The 24,392-nt window shown below is 41.3% G+C and overlaps 1 protein-coding gene across 2 annotated transcripts in view; it reads left to right on the top strand.

Annotated features, from left to right (window-relative positions):
• MTUS2 (microtubule associated scaffold protein 2) overlaps nucleotides 1–24,392 on the top strand; it is a 419,757-nt gene that overhangs the window by 309,775 nt on the left and 85,590 nt on the right. Inside the window, exon 6 of one of the 2 annotated variants that reach the window (XM_060234733.1) lies at nucleotides 11,103–11,201. In XM_060234733.1, the coding sequence (XP_060090716.1) occupies nucleotides 11,103–11,201 (99 nt within the window). Of the gene's footprint in view, nucleotides 1–11,099; nucleotides 11,202–24,392 lie in introns of both variants that reach the window. The other variant, XM_060234732.1, reaches the window with a different exon arrangement.

Genomic DNA, 24,392 nt, shown 5'->3' with positions numbered 1-24,392 from the left:
TGGTATGCTCTGGGTTCGAGAGGCTTAAGAATATATAGCACACTGACTTGTGCTAACTATATACATTTATTTACAGATTTACAAGTTATAGCTGTCCTGATATACACTGGTCAAAGTGCTTTGCCAGACAATACATAGGATGGCAGAGGATACACTGTATAGACTCTCCTCAGTTATATACACATAGCTATATACAAGCACCAATCAGCACACAGTGCTGAGTCATTCTGCATAAGCACAAGTCTTCTGGACAGAACCAGTTTGCATCTGCTAAGGGAAGCTGTCAGGAACTGTCACAGATCATGAACTGTCAGTTGCATTAGACTCCAGTGTGAAGTCTTACTAGCAAGCATATGTTGACAAGGGTTGCCAGGTCGAACTCAAGAAACATCTGGGGACTTTGGGGGTGGAGCCAGGATCAAGGGCATGACAACCACAATTGAACTCCAAAGGGAGTTCTGGCCATCACATTTAAAGGGACCGTGCTCTTTTTCAGTGCCTTCCCTCCGTTTGGAATAATGACGGATAGGGACACCTTCTTTTGGAGCTCATAGAATTGGACTCCCTGGTCCAAACTTTTTGAAACATGGGGGTGTTTCTTGAGGAGAGGTACCAGATGCTATGCTGAAAATTTTGTGTCTCTACCTAAAAAAAACCAGGGCCTCTCAGAGCCTCAGATACCCACAGATCAATTTTCCATTATACCCTATGGGAATCGGTCTCCATAGGGAATAATGGAGTGCCCAGCAGATATCCCCCTCCCCCGCTTTCTGATAACCCTGAAGCTGGGGGAGGGCCTCCAACCCAGGGGATCCCCTGCCCCCACCTGGGGATTAGCAAACACTAGAAATAAACCACTGCTTTTTTGTGTTGCAAATAAATGATTAAGCAATTTCTTTCATAATGATGCAATTATATTATTGTCATCACAAACTAAAATTCATTAAATGTCCATAGAAAAATCAAAAAGTTATTTCACACCACTCTTGTAAGGTAGTACTTTCAAAATCAAAAAGTTATTTCACACCATTCTTGTAAGGTAGTACTTTACAGTCCACTTTCTCAGTTCTCCTTTGCTTGAAAGACGTAGACAGTACCACACTTGTATATGATTCCTCCTATGGGTAGCAGACTGAAGTCTGACAGGTGCAGCGGCTAGGTTCAGTTCTGTGTTTCGTTCACCTTCTACTGGCCGCTTTCTTTTAGCTTTGCAACTTTAACATAAATAAAATAATCATTTACCATACAAATCATAACGAAGCATAACAAATATTTCTCTGATAATAACCAATCAATGTTTCCCCCTTGCTAAAGGCGATTGCTTACATATTACAATACAATGTTACTTTGCAGCTTGCACAAATGGTTCTAAAACGCAACTGATTCTCAAGCAGCATACATAGTTCCATACAGCTGTATTCAATTTACACTTAAACTGATATACACACATATATTTTTACGCCATTTTTAAACAAATACAGACAAATCCAGTGAGGCATTCAGACCCCCGGGGGGACATGGTCTGGAATTTATGAATAAAAAAGGCTTCCTTTTGCAGTAGGATTTTGGAAACATTCTCTATATTATATTGATGCCCTTTATAAGCATACACCACTGCACACTGTATCTCATCACATGAGTTTCCAAATTCAACACAGTGCTAGACAATGGGAGCATCAAATATTCCCTGATGTATGCGACTCTTATGTTCCAAAAAACATGCTCTCAAATTGCGCATACTTGAACCAACATAATGCCTGGAACATGGACACCTTAAAATGTAAATTATTCTTGAGGTGGTGCAGGTGCTTAGATGAGTCAATCTCCAAGTAAAGCCATTTATAGTAAATTCCTTAATCTCAATAGTATTTTCACAGATTGAACAATTTCTACATTTAAAATGGCCCCTTGGTCTGTCCTGCATAGGAGGAACCTTTACACACGTCTGATTTTATTAATACGTCCCTTAGTGTTCTGCATTTCTTCCAGCCAATCATGGGAAAAGAAGCACACCTAGGAAGCTCGTCTATCATGTGCCAATGCCTTCTCAAAATGTTGATAATCTGTTTTGATCTGACTGAATATTGGAAGGCACAGGCCAATCTTTGGTCTGATCTCTGTGATTCCGTCTTGTCCTGCAATAACTCACATCTATCTTTAAACTTAGCTCTTAATAAAGCATTCTGCAAAACATCTTCAGGATAGCTACGTTGTTGTAAATGTCTATAAATGTCTGCAAATGTCTACTGGACTTCAAAAAATCAGATTCTTTTGTGCAGTTATGTTTGATTCTTACAAACTGCCCATAGGGTAAATTATATTTAATGTAAGGAGGATGAAAGGATTCAAATTGCAATAGAGAATTTTTATCGGTGGGTTTTGTATATAATGCCAAGCCTATCATGCTCATTCCTGTATATAATGGTGTCTAAAAAATTAATTTCTAATAGATCGCTGTGAGCTTCAAATTTAATAGTTGGGTGTACATCATTACACCATCTCACAAAACTGTCAAGCGTGCTCTGATCTTTATATAGAAGAAATCATCTATATATCTAAAATACTGTACAATATTTGCATGAAAAGGATTGCATTGTATATTCATGAAAAACCTCTCTTCAAAATATTCCATGAATAAGTTCGCTATATCTGGAGCACAAGGAGAACCCATGGCGACTCCTGATGTCTGCACATAAAATTCATCTATAAATCTAAAATAATTGTGCTCAAAAACCAGATCTAGTATGTCCAGCAAAAAATGATTTGGAGGATTAGTGTTAGATCTTTTCATTAAGCATCTCTCAATCACAAGTCTAGATTCTTCATGCGGTACATTTGTATACAGTGCACATACATCCATAGTGACCAACACTACATCAGGTAGAATGGCTAGTCCTTCTGCCTTCTGAATAAAATGCTTTGTGACTTTGACATAAGATTTAATGAAGGGGACCAATGGGTGCAGAAAGAAACTCAAATACTGAGCCAATGGTTCCAAAATTGAGCCTGGACCTGAAATAATAGGGCGTCCTGGAGGCGGATTGCCTACTTTGTGTATCTTTGGGAGCGCATAGATAACTGGGCATCTAGGAAATTCATTGAATAAGAATCTTGCCACTTGTTCATTAATGTAACCCAGCATCATAGCTTCCATAACCATTGTTTTTACAATATTCATAACATGCTTCACAGGATCACCACTAAGTTTTTTATAGTGGTCTGGATTCTCCAATAACCTCCTTACCCTATTACAATAATCTATTTTATTCATTATGACGACACCACCCCCTTTATCAGCAGTCTTGATAACTATATTAGCATCTTTAGCCAACCCATTGATAACAGAATATTATTCACGGGTAGTGTTATAACGGTGTTTCACTTCACCTGCACCCTAACCTGGCAACAAATGGAAGGGTTGGGAGGATGGGGCCATGGGAGAGGGGCAAGTGTGATGTTGGCTACAATTACTGACATCACTTTGTCACTTCCTGGTACAATCCAGAAGTGACAATGGGTAGCTGCCAGAAACTCTGTGGTAAAACCTATAGTTGCCCATTGTCACTTCCAGGTACAACGCACACAGAGGCTGGCAGCTTTTTTGTTATTATTTTTATTTGGCTAGAAGGCAACAGTGGTACTCAGCAGGAGGCCTATCAATCCTTATGAGATTGGGCAATTAAAACATTCAAAAACTACACAACAGCTCACTGTGTTTGAAAATGAACCATCAAGCACTAGTTCTAAACATATTCATTGATTTGTTCTTTTGCCATTTTAGAAGTTTTACTGGGGGGAAGAATGTAAAAGATTCATGGTTCACTTCACCTGCAAATATAGAATCAATTCAGAGTTTCCCTGAAAGACAGGGAAAGGTGTGTTTGGCCTGAACACAAGAATGGAGCTTGTTAGTACTCCTTGATCTAAAAAAAAAGTTACCTCTAGCAATATCCATATATTTCCCAAAAATGTGTGTCTTGAATACACAAGCCACAGCTGCACTTTGCCTTCAAATGGAATATAGAGTTAGGGTTACCAATTCCCAGGTGGGGACAGAGGATCCCCTGGTTTGGAGGCCCTCCCCCTGTTTCAGGGTCATCAGAAAGTCGGGGGAGGATGTCTGCTTGCACTCCATTATTCCCTATGGAGACTGATTCTCATAGGGTATAATGGAGAATTGACCCACAGGTATCTGGGGCTCTGGGGGAGCTGTTTTTTGAAATAGAGGGACCACATTTGCAGCATAGCATCCAGTGCCTCTCCTCAAAACACCCCCCACCTTTCAAAAGGATTGTACCAGAAGGTCCAATTCTATGAGCCCCCAAAGGAGGTGCCCCTATCCATTATTTCCAGTGGAGGGAAGGCATTTAGAAAGTGTGCAGTCCCTTTAAATGTGATGGCCAGAACTCCCTTTGGAGTTCAATTATTCTTGTCACAACCTTCCTTCTGGCTTTGCCCCCAATGTCTCCTGGCTCCACCCCCAAAGTCCCCAAATATTTCTTGAATTTGACTTGGCAACCCTAAATACAGTGTTATTTGAAACGTAGGTGGATATCATCATTATAACATATATAAACCAGGAAATTCATTTTTAAAGGAACAGCTTCAAGCATCCTAATGAGATGTCTGCAGCCACAAAGTATTGTACAAAAACTTCCATATGTTAGACTTTCCTGAAGAAGGGCTTTGTCACCCATACATGTATTTTAGACTAAACATAAGCGTAAGAGATGTGACAAACCTGCTGTTTTATAAAATCTGGTTGTCCTCTAAATTGGACGCCAGGGTACAGATCACCTTTAATTAATGCAATGGGTCTCTTGTCATTTTGCTGCACTACAGAGATACAGGCTGTCAAGAAAGAAAGAAAAAAGATAAGTGCCTAGCATGGGACAACTGCATTAGGAAATAATTGTCATGCAAATTGTTTTGATGACATGAGCTGATTGCTTTTATTCCACTCTGTGAAATGAGTAAATTTAATTAGATTTCACTGTATTACACCATACTGTTATGCATATTGGGAAGTTTCTCAATTTTGCATACTTGCCAGTATGTCAAAGATTAAACAGAAACAGAGGAGTGAGGTGGGGAGGGGAGAGAAAGTGAATGAGTAAAGAACTGGCTGTTTTATTCTAATGAAATAAATTGCACTATGAGAGCTATTTCAGGAAGCACAATGAAAAATGTTTTATTTATACAACTGTTTTGTTTTTGCTTTTTATTAAGTACAAAGATTGTTCTAAATCAAATGTTTGACTCCTATATCTGAGTGCTACAAACTAGATAAATCTGTATTCTGAAGCATATAATCATGGACTTTGACCCCATTGCTACGTAACCTTCCAGCAGTCCCTAAATAGGTTCTATTCAACATTTGACATCCAAAAATTTTGAAATAGCATGTAATAGTTGACTGTATTTAATCAGCTTGAGTGCAGTAATGGTAAGCATCTTACAGGGTATGACATGGAGCAGAAATCATTGGAAAATGACTGACAACTGGCATGCAGTAGCTGTCAGTTTTTGGCAATATCTGACATTCAGTGATCAACATTTGACACCATGTGATAAGCAGTCTAAGAATAGCACTCTTTGTTTTATAGATGACTTTTGGTTTTATATTGTTTTCTTACATTTACCCTAAACAAAGAAGTCAAATTTCAACTTTCAGTGTCAAATTTCAATTCCGTTTCCTTTTGAAGGAAATTGATTTTCTTCTCTTTCTCCCCCCTAATGTTGCAATCTGAATTGCAAAATTTGCAAAAAAAAAATCATCAGCTTTCAAAAGGTTGCAAAATTGGGGTTCAGCTCTAAACTTCCCCTAGGCTTGAGTTCTATACCTGGTTTCTGCTTGTACGCCTCCTCATCCATTGTGACAGTTGTCCGCTGCTGTAATTCCTCTGGCCCTTGGCGCGTCTACTGATGTCTTTCAAAGAATCAAAAAGGGTCCAGGGCAAGAGAAATACAATTTGCAGCAAATGGCTGGGGGACCTTGAAGAAAAATACCTAGGGGACTCCAGCCAGAAAGGGGAAGTGAAAAAATCCACCCTCTCCCCTTTTTCTTGTGTCTACAGAGCAAGTTCCATGCATGGACCAAAAACTTGTCCAGGAGCTTCTCATTCTTTTTTAAGGGGTGCAGGGACCTGGTGGGGAAGGCTGGAAAGATCTTTTTTTCTGCAAAGCTGTTCCTGGCAGCTTCTTCTCATCTATATGCCTTGTTTCATGTCAAAATAATTTTGAATTCCTGGATCTTAGGGAAATCAAGAGTCATGAGAATTTATATTAATTATGGAATGGGTCCCATACAGGGCTTTGTTTGTAGAAAAAGCCCAGCAGGAACTCATTTGTATATTAGGCCACACCCCTGATGCCACCATTGTCTCACATAGGCCTTTTTTGAAGAAAAGGTCAAACAGGAACTCATTTGCATATTAGGCCACACCTCCTGACACCAAGCCAGCCAGAACTGCATTCCTGTGCATTCCTGCTCAAAAAAAGCTCTGGTCCTATATATTTTTCACATCTGCATATTACTACACTGTGGTCCAATCACACACATACATCTCCCCCCCCCAATGCTGTGCTATTTCATGGGTTGTTTTCAGGGCTTTTTTTGTAGCAGGAACTCATTTTCATATTAAGCCACACACTCCTGATGTAGCCAGTCCTCCTGAAGCTTACAGTAGGCCCTGTACTAAGAGCCCTGTAAGCTCTTGAACAATTGGCTACATCAGAGGTGTGTGGCCTAATATGCAAAGGAGTTCCTAATACAAAAAAAAACCCTAGTTGTTTTATTCAACTAAATGTTTTTGTGGTTCAGTAGGGAATATTGCTAATGAGGAGACGTTAACTGCCTTTTGTATTGCAGCCAATGAGCTTTAATGACTTTGCCCAAGTCTTTTACGGAACATTTTTCTACCACCTCCAGCCTCTAGCCAATTTGCCTCTAGCAATTTTCTCCAGGCCAGTTTGGCCAGGGATCCTGAAGGTTTTTTGCCATCTTCTGGGCACAGAACAGGGGTCACTAAGGGTGTGGGGGAAGGTATTTTTGAATTTTCTGCATTGTGCAGAGAGTTGGACTAGATGATCTTGGAGGTCCCTTCCAACTCTATGATTTTATGAAATATCTGCAGAAAGAGACTTGTTTCATTGGAAGAGCTAGATTTAAGTTCAGTAGCATCTTGGAGACCAACAAGATTTTTTCAAAGCTCCCTTCGTCAGATAAGAAGGGAGCTTTGACTTCCGATAACTTGTATCACCCACCCAACCCCCAACCCCAATCTCCAAGGTGCTACAGGATTTGAATCAAGCTCTTCTACTGCAGAATGACATGAATACCCTCTGAAAGTTGTTTCTTTGGAGGAAGACTTCCTCCACAAGACAAAAACTTTTCAGGGGATTGGTTCATATTTTTAAAATGTTTATGATGGTGTGTTTGGAGGGAAAGAACTCACTTTTAGTAGGAAAAGGACAACATAATTACTTATTAAAAAAAGTGAAGTAACAGAAAATAACAACAAAGAAATGTCTCCAGGCTAATAAATATGAAGTTTTCAGTGTCACCATCTGCTTATTTATTTGCTTCCTCTCTAGGTCTTTTAGATTACAGATGCAAAGTAATTCTTTAGGGAGAAGCAGATTGTTCTTTTTCTGTAGTGTCTTTTGTGCTTCAAGCTTTTCTCACTTGGTCTCAGATAGAATGTATAGAACCTCTTTGTTACTTATGAAGGGCACAACTAAAGATTGTTGTAGTGTAGGGAGAAACATGAAAAACTAAACATGTCTTTGCCTGCAGGAAGCGAAGTTAAACTTTTTTCCTTTGGTGTTTAGCTCAGACATTTCATTCATTAACTTAAAACCATATTTCTGAGAACCTATTCTGCCCAAATTAAGTCAGTCCAGTGAATTCATGTTGATGGACTTGGCATGTTGGGATTTGTCTGCTTCTGAATGTTTGATTGGATTTGTGCCCTTTTGCCTCTTATTTTGGGCAGGAAGTCTGAGTGATTTTTCTGTTTCCTTCTAAAGGGATCTTGTGTCCTTCCCCCATGGAGATGTGTGTGTGTGTGCATGCTCATGTGCCATTGCACAGAGAACCTGCACCTCCTCATGAGGAAATTGCATGACTTTTCTTTTGGGGCATTACAGAAGGTGTTCCAAATTATGTAATAAAACTCATCCTGTTTGTTTAGAATGAATTTAGGAACTTGCCCACTATTTTATTAACTTTGTAGACTTAAGATAAGCAGGGAAGGTGGCATAGTATAGCCTAATCTTGTTAGATCTTGGAAGCTAAGCAGAGTTAGGGGAGGAAGGTAAAGGAGATTGTGAGCCGCTCTGAGACTCTTCAGAGTGGAGGGCGGGATATAAATCCAATATCTTCTTCTTCTTCTTAGTACTTAGGAGGGAGACCACTTTTTGTGTAGTGGAGCAAACAACAAACACCCAGTTCCATTTGGCTGAAGGTGTCTTTATTAACAGTAACTTAGGGCAGGTAACTTGGCTACTGGAATAAGGAATAACAATACTAAACCAAGCTGTTTCTAGAGCTCTAGTTCTGCAGATCCTTAGTAAACCCTGCACTCCTGCATGTCTGCTAGCAGGGAGACTGAAAAGAGAAGCACTGAGTCCCTCCTGCTTGCTCTGTGACCTACTAGGATAGCCTCTTAAAGAGGCAGCACACGGCAACCACTAAGGAAGACTACAGAAGAAGGTAATGGCAAACAACTTGTCACTTGCCTTGAAAGCCCCTTGCTGGAGTCGCCATAGGACAGCTGTGCAGGGGTGGCCTTAGACCATCTGGCACCCTAGGCAAGGCTACCTTATGGGGCCCTCCCCCACACTGATAACCATTTTTCAAAAAGAGGTGACTTGTGGGAAAAATGAAAAGCACAAAACTTGAAATTGTTCCCTAAACTGGATAGCCCAGGCAAGCCTAACCTTGTCAGATCTTGGAAGCTGAGCACAGCCAACTCTGGCAAGTGTTTGGATGGGAGACCTCCTTCATTGAGTCACATCAGGGCACCCAATTTGGCAGAAGGCCAGCTAGAAGGCCAGCACCCTAGGCAATTGCCTAGTTTGCCGAGTGGCAGGGCTGACCCTGCAGCTGTGACTTGACAGCACTTTACACACACACAAAGGTTTAAGATGCTGCCCTGTGCACAGTTCAGGTTGCATAAAATCTCTTGACTCCATTGGGATATACTGAAGATCACAGCCTTTGTCTCAAGGTCGGCTTAATCTGAGCTCATGAAGTAGCACATATTTGTTGTCCCTTCTTCAGACATTATGAATGTTGTTATTAGAACTCCAGTGCAGCTGTGATGAAAGTGTTTCTGCCTATTATATTAGCTTTTCACCTACATGTTTTTGCAAATTGCAAAGCATTGTTTTTGTTCTTGCAACTTGATGTGGGTAAAATAGTGAGATTTTTAACTTCTTTGGTAGTAGTTCTTCTCTGCAGGAGTGTAACAGAGCGGCTCACAGTCTCCTTTATCTTCCTACCCCAAAACAGACACCCTGTGAGGTGGGTGGGGATGAGAGAGCTCTCCCCAGAACCTCCCCTTTCAAGGACAACTCTGTGAGAAGCTACTGCTGACCCACAGCCATTCCAGCAGCTGCAAGGAGTGGGGAATCAAACCCCGTTCTCCCAGATAAGAGTCTGCACACTTAACCACCACGCCAAAAACCACACCAAACATCCTGAAACCATTCCACCCCCTACCCCCCAGTCCATGGGAAAATTGTCTTCCACAAAACCAGTCCCTGGTGCCAAAAAAGTTGGGACCGCTGGTCTAGCCTCTCAACTCATCCTTATCACACTCTTTTTTCCCTCCCTAATCTTTACCATTAGCTGTGTTAGGGGAAGAGAATGGGAAGAGGGTGAGTGATAAGGTTACCTGGAGATAGTCTGTTGTTATATTTACTGTCCTATGTGGAGAAACAATTTTAAAAAGTGGAAATGAAAAAAATGAATCCTTTTGTATGATGTTGCCTGGAAAATCATAAATTATCTGCAGCCTAAACTTGTCTTCTCAGTAAGATCTGCAGTTATGGAATGATATATTATAAAACAACATATAAACTGGGATTAGCTCTTAGTAGATAGGCTTTGGGCTGTAGAACAAAGTTTGGAGAAAACTATTGCTTCTGGATCCCATTGCAATAACCTGAGGTTCATCAAAGCTTGTACTTTCTGGAGAAGAATGTATTAATCTGCCTTATTCTGAGTCAGACCATTAATCTTACCCATCTCAGTGGTCTGCAGTTCATTTTTCAGGACCTTCAGGTGATACCTGGAGCCCCACTTGCTGGACTGCAGGCCCCTCTAATGGTACCATTTCTGTTACTCTTTGGAAATGACTCACTATTCAAGAACATGCATGTAGCATAAGAGCACAACAACCCCTGCCTGCCCTGTCTCTCTCTGCATGCTCATTGCTACGAGCAACAGGACATGGCAAAGTCAATCAGTGGGGGAGAAAATTCCTTTTTAGGACTGGCATGTTCAACAGCTGGCTCTTCTTTTCCTGCCATGTGACTCTGATGTCCTGGGGTTGCAGATCAGTGACCCCACTGACATCTGGAGTCTGGATAGTTTGAAAACCACTGATCTAGTTCATCCTCCACCTCCACTGTAACTGGCCATGGGTTTTCAGAAAAAGAAGTCTTTCTTCAGTGGAAAATGTCAGCTAAATATCAGCCTGTTGCATGCAGATGTCCTCTACCACTGAGCCAAAGTTTCTCGCCTTCTCCACATATATGTTATGACTTATTTTTATTTAGGCAAGCATTTATAGTACAATCCTAAGAACATTTTCTTGGGATTTTGTCCAGGAACAGGCCCAGGTAGGCTTCTGAATAGATCTGCTTTGGATTGCTCTTATTGTGACCAGATAGCATTATACTTAGCAGATTTTTTTTAATATAATACTTTAGTTCATGTTCAAGTAACATATGATTTTTTGTGGATGGCAGTACTATTCATTTACATTAGAATGGTATATTAAAAATATGACTAAGGTGAGAATTTGTAACTGTTCATTCTCATAAAAATATTGCAAATTATATACCAACAGTTTTTTCACATTTTAAAGCAGGCTCAAAGAAGGAAGTACAAAAAGATCAAGAGACCAACAGACCTGCTATTTCATCTCCTAAGAGGCTCGTGGTATCAGCTACCAAACTCCACTCACCAGGTATTTATACAATTGAGTGCATTTGTTTTAAGGTCAGTTGTTTTCATCTTGGTCCTGTACTGTTGAACGAATTGTGCTCTAGCCTTATTACACTGAAATAGTTCAGCAGGCCACTTCTTGCCAAAAGTGAGCATTCATTTATTAAGAAATAGCTACCTAGGTGAATTTAACTCTGGCTGCTAGATTGTAGAAGATGAATGTGCCAGAGAGACATAACCAGTTCTTGGTTGCCCCATCCAGTGGGCAAGAGATGAGCAGAGCTATTTTGCCATTGACTTCTTACACATAACGACTCCACATAGCAACTCCATTCTTCCTTGGTGGCTTTCTATCCAAGCACTTCCTTGTTCCAGCAAATTTGGTATTTACCAAGCCACTAGTTTGCACATTTTGTTGATTCACTCCCACAGAGATTGATCAATAAGTGGATAGAGGGACTGGATTGAGGGAGGCAGTATATCAGTATCAAAGACAGTATTTTATGTCTTTTCATGTATGATTTTATGATCAATCAGTTTTAATTTGGTATGATTTTACTGTTTTAAATGCTGGCTTAGGCTGTGAATAAACAAACAAACAATATCAAAGACGGCAAGGCTTGTTCAAAGTACCCTGCCAGTCTAAGTGGTGGTGGTAGCAAAAGCCCCAGAATCAATGCACCTGTGTACTGGACATGGTATCATGGATGGTAGCCAGGCAACCCCAGTTGCACTGCAAGTACAGAGGAGGGCAAGCAAGCAAGATGATTAGGGGGCTGGAGCACCTTTTCTATGAAAAAAAGCTGAAGAGTTTGGGACTTTTCAATTTAGAAAAGAAATGACTAAGGTGGGAGGACATGATAGAGGTTTCTAAAATTATGAATGGAGTGGAGAGAGCTGACAAAGAGAAGTTTTTCTCCCAAAATACTAGAATTTGGGGCATCCAATGAAACTAATGGGCAGTAGGTTCAAGGCAGACAAAAGGAAACAATTCTTTACAAAGAGAATGATTAAAATGTGGAATTTGCTGCCAGAGGATGTAGCGATGGCCCCAGGAATAAACAGCTTTAAAAGGGGATTAGATAAATTTATCCTCCCTGAATCTATCAGTGGCTACTAGCCATAGTGACTGAGGGAAACCTCCACTCTTAGAGGCACTAAGCCTCTGAGTCCCAGTGCCAGGAGGCAGGCTCTATGCCCTAATGTTGGCCATCTGGAGGAACTGGTTGGCTACTGGGCTAGATGGGCCACTGATCTGATTCAGCAGGGCTCTTCTTATGTTCTTATGACTTGCCTGAGGCAACACATTCTGTAGTGCCCAATAACTATTCGGGTCACTTGGACTGTATTCAAACATTAATTCAGTTTTTTGGGGGGCTCATTAATTGCTTCCTTCCTTCACACACAACAAGCTTCCCAGTCTGTTCTGAAACTTGGAAGCAATTCAACAAATTAGATTTCATGCCTTCCCTATAAACAAAGGTTCTAACAAAAACCTAATCTTGGTTTAAAACCCCACTTACCACGAAAGAAAGAAAGAAATATCGTCTCTTAAGGTACTGCTGTTGAATGTCACAGCAAATTTGTGTCGGATTGAGGATTTCTAAAACTTGGAAGTTGTGAGTTGCAGCATGCAAGGAAAAAAGGGAAGGACCTAGGATCTTGGTTGTCACAAATGTCGGTTAGTTTGCAACCTTTGAATACAGGAGACAGAAATATGCTAGTCATATTTGAGGCTGTTTTGAGCACTTTTTAATGTAATGGGCCATCTTCTGTCACATAACGGATTTAAGAAACTGAAGTAGCTCCAATTTCTTAAGTCACTCTGCCATTCTATTTATTTGTTTGAAATATTTATATGCTGCTCTACCTCCTGATCAAGTCAGGACCCAAAGATGGTAAGAAAAAATTACAATAAAACTGTATGAAGTCTTGTAGTTTAAAAAAATGTTAAAACAATACACAGAATATATTAAAACAACATTAAAACCCACCCATTTAAAAATACCTAGTGTAGATGGCATGACATCAGTTCTGGGAAAAACCTGGAAGTGGCATCACAGCTCTCTAGGAACCACTGGAAATTCTATAGTAAAACCATAGAGCTTTCAGCAATTCTGAAGGAGGTGTGACATTTCTGGTCTTCCTCAGAACTGATGTCACCACATTGGCCTGATAATCATGTATTTAAAAAAAAATCTTCCACCACTACTCCAAACAATGATAGGACTTCCGAGGTGGGGGCAGAGGCTCCTCCATCTCCCCCAAGGAACTGGCAACCCTAATTCCCAACTCCTTTCAAGAGGCTATTCTAGAGGCATGGGGCAACAACTGAAAACCTTAGCCTGCTTGGCCTTTTACAGAGCATGCCCCAAACTAGGGTTGCCAAGTCGCCAGCCTTCCCTGGTGTACATGCACAACACAATGACATCACCCGGAAGTGATGTCATCACGCCAGCAACATCACTCGTAGCTGCTCAAAGTGTTTCCGGAAAAACTCTATAGTTTTCCCAGATGCTCTAGCCATGTGGGAGGGAAAACTCTATGTGCAAGAGGCACCATAGAGTTTTTCCCTCCCAAATGGCTAGATCATCCGGGAAAACCTTTTCCCAGAAATGCCTAGAGTGGCCACTGTGTGCCGTCACCGCGCGATGATGTCACTTCTGGGTGACATCATCACGCCAACAACATCAGGGGAGGTTCCCCCACTGGCCCAATGTGGGCTGGCAGGTTGGGAACCTCCCAGGTGGGGGAGCCCCTGCCCGGACTGCGGGCTTGGCAGCCCTACCCCAGACAAAGAGGCCCAGCCAATGGGCCTTGCTGGAAAGAATAAACCTGCTGCATGGAAACATTCAGGGAGAGGCTATCCTTCAGGTTTGTGAGCCCCAGGTTTTAAAGGGCCCTCTCTCTCTTTTTGGTTTGGATGTTACAGTGAAGGTTGTTGATACGTTTATTTTGGTGTTCATTTCTTGTTTGGACTCTCAGTTCAATTAAAAAAATACAAAATGGCTGCCCATTTTTTTGAGTTTCTTTGAGGGTGGCATGGCTCATAAAGTTGTATACATTGCAGTTGATAGGTTTCTCTGACAGACTTGGGGAAGGAAGAGTCAGCAGGCAGGAGAGGCAGGTTATTTATTTATTGTACATGAACACAAAAAAATCTATAAACTATAAATAATGAACCTCAAACTGGCAGTGTACTCAGCAGGCAGGCTTCATTATAGCAATAGACAAAGTGAATCCCATTAGGTTATCTCTTTGAATGGGATGAAATCACGATTCCTCTGAAATAAAAAGCTATTCTCGTTAATTGCTTAAAATAAGGCAGGCTAATTTAAAAACACAGATTTCTCTAATCCATTTTTTTTTAAATAATAGCAATATAAATAAAGAACTGTCACCACTAACAATGGAAACATTCCCTCATATTGTGACAACAGCTATAATTTTCTGAAGTTGTAGCTATTTTCTACAGATAATTTGAAAGGAAAAAATAATGCTGCTGTACTGGCACACAGTCTTGAGATGTAGGCTTGACTCACCCTTTTTCCTTCCGGTTGCATTTCAAAAGACTTCCACTAAACTGAAAAAAAAATTAAATACCTCCATGATGAACTGCAAGGCTATGCATGAATAAGGGGCAGTGCATATGATGGAGTTCTTAGTGAGTGACAGGTCATGGAACTCGCTGTGATTGAACAACTGCTTCTAATGGTCAAACTGTGGCATTAGGAGTGAGAGAAGCAGTTTGAGAGAGTGGTTCAGTTGAAGAGGGTCTGTGGCTCTTGTGAGACTCTCTAGAGTTTGACAGTGTGTCATAGAAGCAGTTTCAGAGTGAATGTGGTGTAGCTGAATGCTGGAGAGTCAGGTGGGAGACAGATCCCGGAAATTAAGGGCAGTCTCTGATTGTGTACCAAAAAAGAAACACATCTTGAGCTTAGTATCCCAAGGGAAAGACCGGTAATCTGGCAGGGTAGGTGACAGAGAAGGGCCCTCAAAGGTGCCAAAGACCAGAGTTATTGCTCTTACTGAGAAGAGAATAACTAGTTTGCCAGAGGAAAGAGGTCTAAAAGTGAGAGACCTGAGTCTTCTAACCCAAGAGATGAGGCAGATACCCTCAAGCTTGTGTGACTAGAAAGAGGGAAGTTCCTCAGAGTTCTAGATTAATTATAAAAATATAAACCTTTAACATCAAGGTTACTTCTATTGAGAGTTGAGCCATCTGAGGGGGGAACACTGTATTTTATGAAATAAGTTGCCTGTGAAGGATTTCTGTATTCATTTTTTTTGTTCTACCTGCCCACATATTCTAAATCCCAGAAACCTCTGTACAAATCCCATCCCTTCCCTGCCATTCTGTTTTAAATAAATCAAATCTTGTTTTGAAACGCTATCAGTGCCTAGTGAGCCACATTTCTGACGGGTAAAATTTTGACACCTGAGGTAACAGCCAAGGTGATTGTTAAAGTGTGGTGATAGTAAGAAGGTGGTTGCCTTTCCTCTTCACAACATCCCTCTTTAAAAAATCCTTTTACGGGATAGTATGAGCTGCTGGACTGAGCAGGGGCAGATAAAGACAGTTGTGTACCCTGTGACTTACATGTAAATTGCTCCCACAACTGTGTCACTTCTTGATTCATTATTAACTGATGGAAATCCTTTTGATCAATTAAAAAATGTGCTCCAAATGCTAATTTTTGTTTAGGTCATATTATTTGAAATATGACAACTAAAACCAACTAGAGGTTGTGGCCACCAATGTCAAAGAGGCAAACTCCTGGACCCTTCCCTAACACAGGGAAGGAAATGCCTCTTCAAAAAGTCAAGCTAGATGTTATCCAGGAGATCTATAAAATGGATATCCCATAGTTATTTTTAAATGCCTATGGACAGACATTTTGAGACAGAATTATTTAGATTGGACCTGGAAGACTTGGTGGGGGATAACCTTTCTCTTGTGACATTTTTATAATACAAAATGATGCTATTTTGTCCATGAAGAGCAACACACATGTACCATACAAGTTAACTGTTCTTTTTACAATCGCTGAAACCTTGATCCAGATTGCCCCCCATAGCTGCTTTTAAATTTCTAAAAAAAGTCACAGATCTCCCAGATCAATTCTTCTTGGCTAAGAGAATACCAGGTATATAAAATGTACATAATCTAAAAACAGTATATTGTTTTTGGCAGTCAGTTCATTCATTAAAATTGATACAGTGGACAGTTAAAGATTTCTTTAATATGGTGAGAACCATAGTTGCTCCTCTTGCGGGTAGTGACAATTGGCTAGAGAAATTACTATGACATACCCCGGGGTCATAACTAATATTTAATGCTATAGACATGCCCCCCCTTTGGCTTATAAACGGATGAAAGGAATACTTCTTTACACAATGAGTGATTAAAATGTGAAATTTGCTGGCAGAGGATGTAGTGACAGTCACAGGCATAGATGGTTTTAAAAGGGGAATAGATAGATTCATGGAGGATAGGTTGTGTCCACATTCAGAGGAGTTAAACCTGTGAATACCAGAACCAGGAAGCAACATCAGGGAAAGACCTCAGCCTCTATGCCTTTTGTTGGCCCTCCAGAGCAAATGGAAATGGACCACTAGTCTGATCCAGAGAGGCTCTTATGTTCTTATCAGCAACACATAGCAGCCACAGCCCACTGAATAATTGCAGTTGCTTCAGTGCTGTTTATTCTAATAGGACTTATGCATGTGTACCCTTTCTCTAGATTATGTCTTATTAAAAGTCAGTATGGTTTTTCTTTAAAACCAGAGTTCTGTCTGACCCCAAAAGACACTTCAGCTGCTGTCTTAAAATTACTTTCCTGCAAGTAACCCCTCTGAATAATATGGGATTTACTTCTGAGCAGACCTGCTTAGGATTGTTCCCTTAGGCTGCAGTTTTGTGCACACTTACTTGGGAGTAAATCCCATTGATCTAAGTGGAACATATTTGTATACACTTGCAGTCCGCTTGTAAGAGCACTTGCATGGAAGAAAGCTCCACTGAACAACTGAAGTAGGATTCTGAGGAACCTACTTATGATGACACTACGAGTGTATGGAATGCTATTTATAAGTATCAGGACAATCCCTAGCCTTTCAAATGTTGGAAACAAATCCAGTTTCAGGTAGAATCATAGAGTTGGAAGGGACTTCCAGGGTCATCTAGTCCAACCCCTTGACAATGCAAGAAATTAACAAATCCCCCCCTCCCACCCCCCAAATTTACAGGATCTGCATTGCTGTCATATGGCCATCCAGTCCCTGTTTAAGCTGCTTTGTATGACAGGTGTTCAGTTCCATGCTAGAAGACAAATTTCAAGGGGAGACTCATCATGTTACAAATGGTAACGCAATCTTCATCATACCTTTTAGTTATTACATTTCCTTTGTATTGTTTTCATGTAGCTGAAGATATATGGCTGTGTTCGTATATCTATTTACATCCATTCAGCACTACTTGGGAAATATCTAAAAAGCTTTACCATGTTTCCTTTAAAACCTCTGTGGCACACACAAAATTGCTCAAAGGAGTGCCATAACTTTTTCTCCATGTCATTATTTTTAAACAATAAATACATCATCTTTTAAAATGAAGAACCCAGCTCATTCTGTGACATCCTGCAGAATGTCTGAGAAGACCTTGCTTGCAAAGTTTCATTAAGTTATGTTACTCAGAAAATCACTTGTGAATATTTATCCTAAAGAAATGCAAATGTTCCAGCCTAGTCTGGGGCCATACATGCGTCTTCTGAATTTGTATCCTGAGAAGCAGGAATCATGTGCCAATGGGCATTGCTGCATCTCATGATTCAGTGGTATTTGCAAAAGCAAGCAGACAGATACAGTCAAAGCTAACTAGTGTCCAGACAAAGCCTAATCCTAATTTGGAAGCTGTTAGAGACTAACTCCATCTTTTTGAGTTTACAGACACCTTTGGAATGTTGAGAACAGTTAGTGATTGCCTCTACAAAATGGTTTCCATGGATCGACACACAGCTAACCACAAAATGGCTGCCATGGGGGGCACACAGGCAACCACAAAATGGTTCCTTGGGAGCTCAGGCCAATCAAAGAATGTTTAGAGGTCCCTAGCCAAGTGTTGTTTGATGAGGAAAGTTGGTGTTTCTGAACAGGTTATTCCTTCAGGCACAAAAATTATGCCCCCTCTGAAGCACCCCCTGCTCCATTGAGGTAGCAGAAAGCTGGGACTGGCTTCTTGCTTTGAAAAAGAAGGAAGTAAGCACCAGAAAACTCTTTGACTGGCACCATGACACCCATGTATTGCTGGGACCCATGAGATTTGCTGGCCTAACTATTCAAGGATAGGCCAGGTAGAATGAGTCCCTTGGAGGCCTGAGAGCCAAACTAGGTGTGATGGGGAAACCACGCACGTATATATAGCCATCTGCTTAGCATGCAGAAGGTCCCAGTTTGATCCCCATCATTTATAGTTAAAAGGATCAGATTATGTGAATGAACTCTATCTGGAACTCTGGAGAGCTACTGCCAGTATGAGTAGACAGTACTGACCTCAATAAACCAACAGTTTGTCTTGGTATAAGGCGGCGGCATCTGTTCCTGTGTACAATGTTGTGCCCTATTGCTTTCAGTCTTTTTCTTCAAACTCAGCTCTGATACCAGAAGTGAGATGGGCTAAAAGAAATGTACTGAAAACACCAGAAGACAGCAAGATAAAGTAGCTACTGATTACCCTTTTTATTAGTTGCTGACTGTCGAGCTGCAGAGCACCGCTGACTGTAGTGTTCATGTCCTGTTATATTGGCTCCATCGTGCCACTGGCAAATTGAAGCACCAAGAATAGACTCCCCCTTCCCAGTGCCAATGCCATTAAGAACTGGTCCTGTTCTTGTGACATTGTGTGCATTCAGTGCCATCAAGATGTTTCCTATGTATGGTGACCACATGCGTTAATCACCTCCAAAATCTGGCAAACTGAAGACTGTGGCTTCCTTTATTGAGTCAATCCATCTCATGTTGATTAACCTACATTAATTTTCCAAACAAAAAACTTGTTAGGTCTTTCTAATGGGTTTGAAATGCTTTTAAAGAGTCATACCTGTGTCCATTCATGTGCCATATTCTGTTCCTTTGAAATACCCCAGGTTGCACCTTATTTATTTATTAAAACATTTTTATCCAGCCTTTCCTTGTGGTTCCTTCTCACTAAGTTTGGTCTTATGACAACCTTCTACCAAAGGTTTCTTTATGAAAGAAAGGCTGGTTTTGACAAATAAAGACTTTTCTGTGCCCCCTCCCCCCCAAAAAAAATCTTCATTGGAGGAAGTCTTTTTTTTCTACTGAAGGGCAATGGCAGAGTGTCCACCTTAGTAGAAGAAAGATGTAGGATCTGGCCCCATTCATTTATTTAATTGGGTATTTCTTACCCCATTTTTCTCCCTAAAGAGGACCCAAAGCAGTTTACAAAAAATGCAGTTTAAACAAATAAACAGGAAAAGTGCAGTACAGTGCGGGGAGAGTACACTAAGGCAATAAAAATATTTCATTATAATAGACTTTATCCTGCACTGATCTTGGAGACCCAAGACTGCAATTTTACCACCCTTCGAGGAACAGGGCAAAAGGAATTCAGAATCTATCTCAGCATCATTAGTACATTTCCCATAATGTGTGAAAACTGCAGAATGCAAATCAAATTTGCATACTTACTGAGTTGTTCTTTTAGGCCCAGATGAATAGAGGGCTTCAAGTTTCTCCCTAAGGACCAACAAAATCACAGTTCAAATTACAAGGACATTTCAGAGCTTACAGAAGGACAGCTTAGAGACACACTTCAAATACGGGAAGGCTGTGGGGAATTGGTGAAAGCAGGACGAAATTTCAAGGAATGTTGCTTAATTAAATCCCAATCAGTTTAGCTACAGAGTTTTCAAAGAAGTTGCTCTAAAGCAGTCCCACTGACCTTGCTATTGTGCAGTTTTAATGCCAATTGGATTCTCCTAGAGCAAATGGTTCACACATTTAGGAAACAGAGCATGGTCTAGTTCTACTGTGGGTTCTTTTAGCTTTAATCAAAGAGAAGATGTGGCTGCTAAGGATGCCCTTAGGATGTTTCTAGGGGTGCTGCTTCAGAGACTGCAGAGACCTCCAGCAGCTGAAGTGGATGTGGCCCCAGAGCATGGAAAGGGCAATAGAGCTAACCTGCCAAGTTGCTGTGCTATGGCAACCATCCCTTGTGGGGTTGCCAGCTGTGGGTGGGAAAAGACTTGGGGATTTGGAGGGTGAAGTTTGGGGAGGGACTTCAGCAGGGTACAATATCATAGAGTCCACTCTCCAAAGCAGCCATTTTCTCCAGGGGAATTGATATCTGTTGCCTGGAGGGAGGTTTCCAGGTCTCACCTAGAGGTTGGCAACACTACACTCTAGCCTCCCACTAGAGCTTCCTGAACACACAAGTTCTCAAAAATCAGAGGTCTTCATGGATGCTTCAGCAGCCCATTGCCTTTGTAGAAGGCCATCAACTGTCTCAAAGAAGCTTTTTGCATGACACATCTTGATGGCTGAAACAATGCTACTAAGAGTTTCAGTTACACCTTCTACCCTTGAGATGGTATTAGGTCCTCTAGCACTAGACTCTGGCACCAGCTGCTTCCTTTGTGCTGTGGTACATAGGGTTCAGGTATACAGGGCCAGAGTTGGGGGGTGTTCTGAGCAAAATGGCTGTCCTTAGTGTCCCTTTCTCCACACTAAGTGTGCCATAAATGACTCATTCTCTTCCACTCCATGTGCCACCTCATGTATCTCTCTAGGGTAAGTGCCAGTAGGATAAAGGGAAGCAGAATAAGTTGTTGATCATCTCCCTTCATCATGTCTCCAAATAGAAAATAGGAGAACACCCTAGAGCCTTCTCCTGGGATCAGATGGGCCCATTATCTCTGATGGGTGGTGAGTCATCTTCCAAGAACACACCCAGCTATGCTGGCTCCACAAACTGTAGCCAAGCACAACGCTGTATGGTACAGGGCAAGCAGATCCAGCTGTTTTTTTGTCATTTGGTATTCAGTCATTGTCAGAAATCCAATACAGAAATCCAGTCCAATTTCTTAAAAGCATCTCTTGCAAAATTTACAGTTTAAGAGTGGTAGACAGCATATAAACCAGAAGCAATAGAGATTCAGTACACCAAGAACATTTTGAGTTCCTCACCCTCCTTCTTCCAGCTCTAGTTCTTCAGTTGTTCCATTTGAAGAGAAAATTCTGAACTTTGCTTCAAATTTTCACTGTTGGCAAAATCTAGTGATAGTCTAGGAAAGTGCCAGTGTGATGCCATAGCTATACTGTTAGACTTAGGCCAAAGGTTTGAGTTTACATTCCTCCTTAGCTGCAAAAATTACTGAGGGACCTTATTAGCAGCAGCATAAAAATGTCATATATTTATGCAAAATCCTGTAGAGCAGGGGTGTCCAAACTTGCGTTAACGTAAGAGCCACACAGAATAAACATCAGATGTTTGGGAGACGCAAGACATGGAAGTTAGATGTTTGGGAGCCCCAAGGAAGGAAGGTAGGTAGGTAGGTGGGGGAAAGATGGGAGGTGGAAAGAAAACAACTTTAACTTTAAATGCATTCTCCATTTGCTTGCTTGGCTTGGAGAAGTGGTTAAAAGAGAGAAATATCTTTTCCAAGCCAGCCATTGGGATTGTGGGGGTTTAGAGAGCCCCACAATATATGTGAAAGAGCTACATGTGACTCCTGAGCCACAGTTTGGGCACCCCTGCTGTAAAGGAATACCACCACTCTTAACAAGTCTTCTGAATACCCATGAAATGAAAAATCTGAGGGAAAGCCTTCACATTTCATATTAGGTGCAATTTTAGTGGCAGCTCTCCTAACAGCATATGAAGATCCCTCGAAAACACTTCTCTATTGTACTTTTCCACCCCATTCACAAGCTTCTGTATGCAAGCACTGGCCAAAATGCATGTTGGAAATCCATAGCACTAGCTGTCTCAAGCATGACTCCGAGACTGAGAACTTTTAAACATTGCAACTACTGTGCAGAAGAGTAAAGATTAAATTGCCCTTGAGTAAAGAGTGTGATGTTTCTATAATGCTGGAAGAGTCATCACCTGCTTATCTAACTAAAGGTCGCCTGTGAAATCCATGACTTCACTGCCATAGCCAGGCATAAAGTATTTGTTTTTTTAAAAATTAATGGGGCAGATTTTTAAATCCTCAAACCCTGTTTTCACCTGTCCTTTTCTAAATGAGTTTATCGCAAGTGGTGCTTGCAATTTGGTAGAGGTCTATGACAAATCAATGGGACTCATGAGACTCTGTTTGAACACTGAGGTCAGCTGTGTAAAACATCTGTGTGCATCACAAATCAGGCAGAAAATATCCTTAAAGCAAAGAAAGCGGCCTCAGAATGAACACCAGCCTGTCCTGTTTCACAACCATTGTGCTTTTGACCTCTCAGGCTCCATGGTGTGATTTGGATGTATTAGCAGGCTGTCTAAGGGAGAGGGAGAGAGAAAAACTCAAGTGTTTTTTTATCTTGCTGTATTGCTAGAAATGAGGTCACTGAATTCCTTGAGATTTGAAGCTTTGTGATAAAATTCTATTTCTTCTTCTTGACAGTTGTGCGAAACACACTCACTCATTTGAAGCATCCATTGAAGCTTCTGCATCACCGTGCTGAAGGCTTATTTAATTCTTTCAGACTGGGCTATGTCTCTCCCCCCCCCGCCCCCTTCTTTCTGTGTAAATGTCACTGCTTGTGTAATTTCCATTGCAGTAATTTCTGGTCCCATTTCTCAAAGACGTTACTCTGTCACCTGTATCTTTCTATTGCCTGTTCTGATTCCCCCTCCCCCTCTATTGGCACAGTTGATTCTGGCTTTATTATTTTCCATACCAAAGTCAAAAACCAAAAGGAAAGAACCAACCCTGAATCAAAGCTCCTGTGAGGAGCAGAATGTTGACTGCCTCAGGTGGTGATTTGGCTGTTATAAAAAGTGTCTGAGCAGAAGATGCTCCATTTTTGACCCAGGGGACACAATCTGCTGGGCAATTCCTCTGCACAAAACCCCACCACAATAGATAGGAGCTGTACAATAACAGGACTATGCTCATGTGAAGTATCCAGGGAGGTTTGCATAGGAGAAATTTACAGTGGAGCATTCCTCAATCCTCATGTTCAATAGCAGAAGGGGGAGGCAGTTGTATTCCCTGCTGCCATCCATAAAATGTCTTGACCAGGTGTCTAGGGCTTGTTGCCATGATGCCCAAGCCTGGAACTGATACCAGCAGCACTCAGCTGGAGGGTGGACCCCTCCCCACATACACGCTCTTGTTCCATGAAGCCTTGGAAAGTACCTGTGTACTGGGACATTCTGAAATGAGGGGCTGGTTGGAAGAAGGAGTGACTGACAGACCAGAGTCTCTCACAGACTTGCAGGAGCTGTAAGAGATATTTAAACTTCTCCAGCCCCACACTATGGAAGATGCCTTGGTGAGTGCTCCTAAAGCCCAGAGAAAGAGCAGAGGTGACCAGGACGTAAGAGAGGGATCCTAGATGGGACTAAACCTGCTCTCCCACTGACTGAAGCCAACAAGGATACTTTGGGGGTGCTGTGCCCACCCACAGCAAAAACTGAACACACCCCTTTGTCTTACAGGGCCAGATCCTTTAATATCATATGGAATGCCACATCACACAGCTAGATTTAAACCAACTTGACAGATAATTTTCCTTTGTCATCTGTTTGGAGATTTTCCAGGCCCAGTGCTGGGTAATGTTATATAGGCAAATATGGATGTTAGGTTAAAATGAAGGAGAGGAGAACAATATAAGCCACTTTGGGTGTCCATTGGGGAGGGAATTTACAAAATTTATACCCCACTTTTCTGCCATTATAATGGCTAGCAAGGTGTCTAACAGGTTAAAAACATACATAACAAAACCACATCTTAAAAATATCATTCAAACAAGTAAAATAATTTGAAATATAACCAGGTCCCATAATCAGATCTGAAACCAGATTGCAACTGACCATATCCCGGAAGATCTATTGGGGAGGGTGGGGGAAGGAAAGCTAGTTGAAACATGACACACTGAGTCATGGATTTGATGCATATTGGAGCAATCCCCTGAGCCTGCTGAAAAAAACAGATCTAGGTGACTATGGGCTGGCTTTGAGGCTCCCATTGGG

The sequence above is a fragment of the Heteronotia binoei genome, chromosome 3 (genome assembly GCF_032191835.1).
Source record: "Heteronotia binoei isolate CCM8104 ecotype False Entrance Well chromosome 3, APGP_CSIRO_Hbin_v1, whole genome shotgun sequence".
Classification (NCBI taxonomy): Eukaryota; Metazoa; Chordata; class Lepidosauria; order Squamata; family Gekkonidae; genus Heteronotia; species Heteronotia binoei.
The sequence above is the reverse complement of the archived record's forward strand: the minus strand, read 5'-3'. Positions and strand labels throughout refer to the sequence as shown.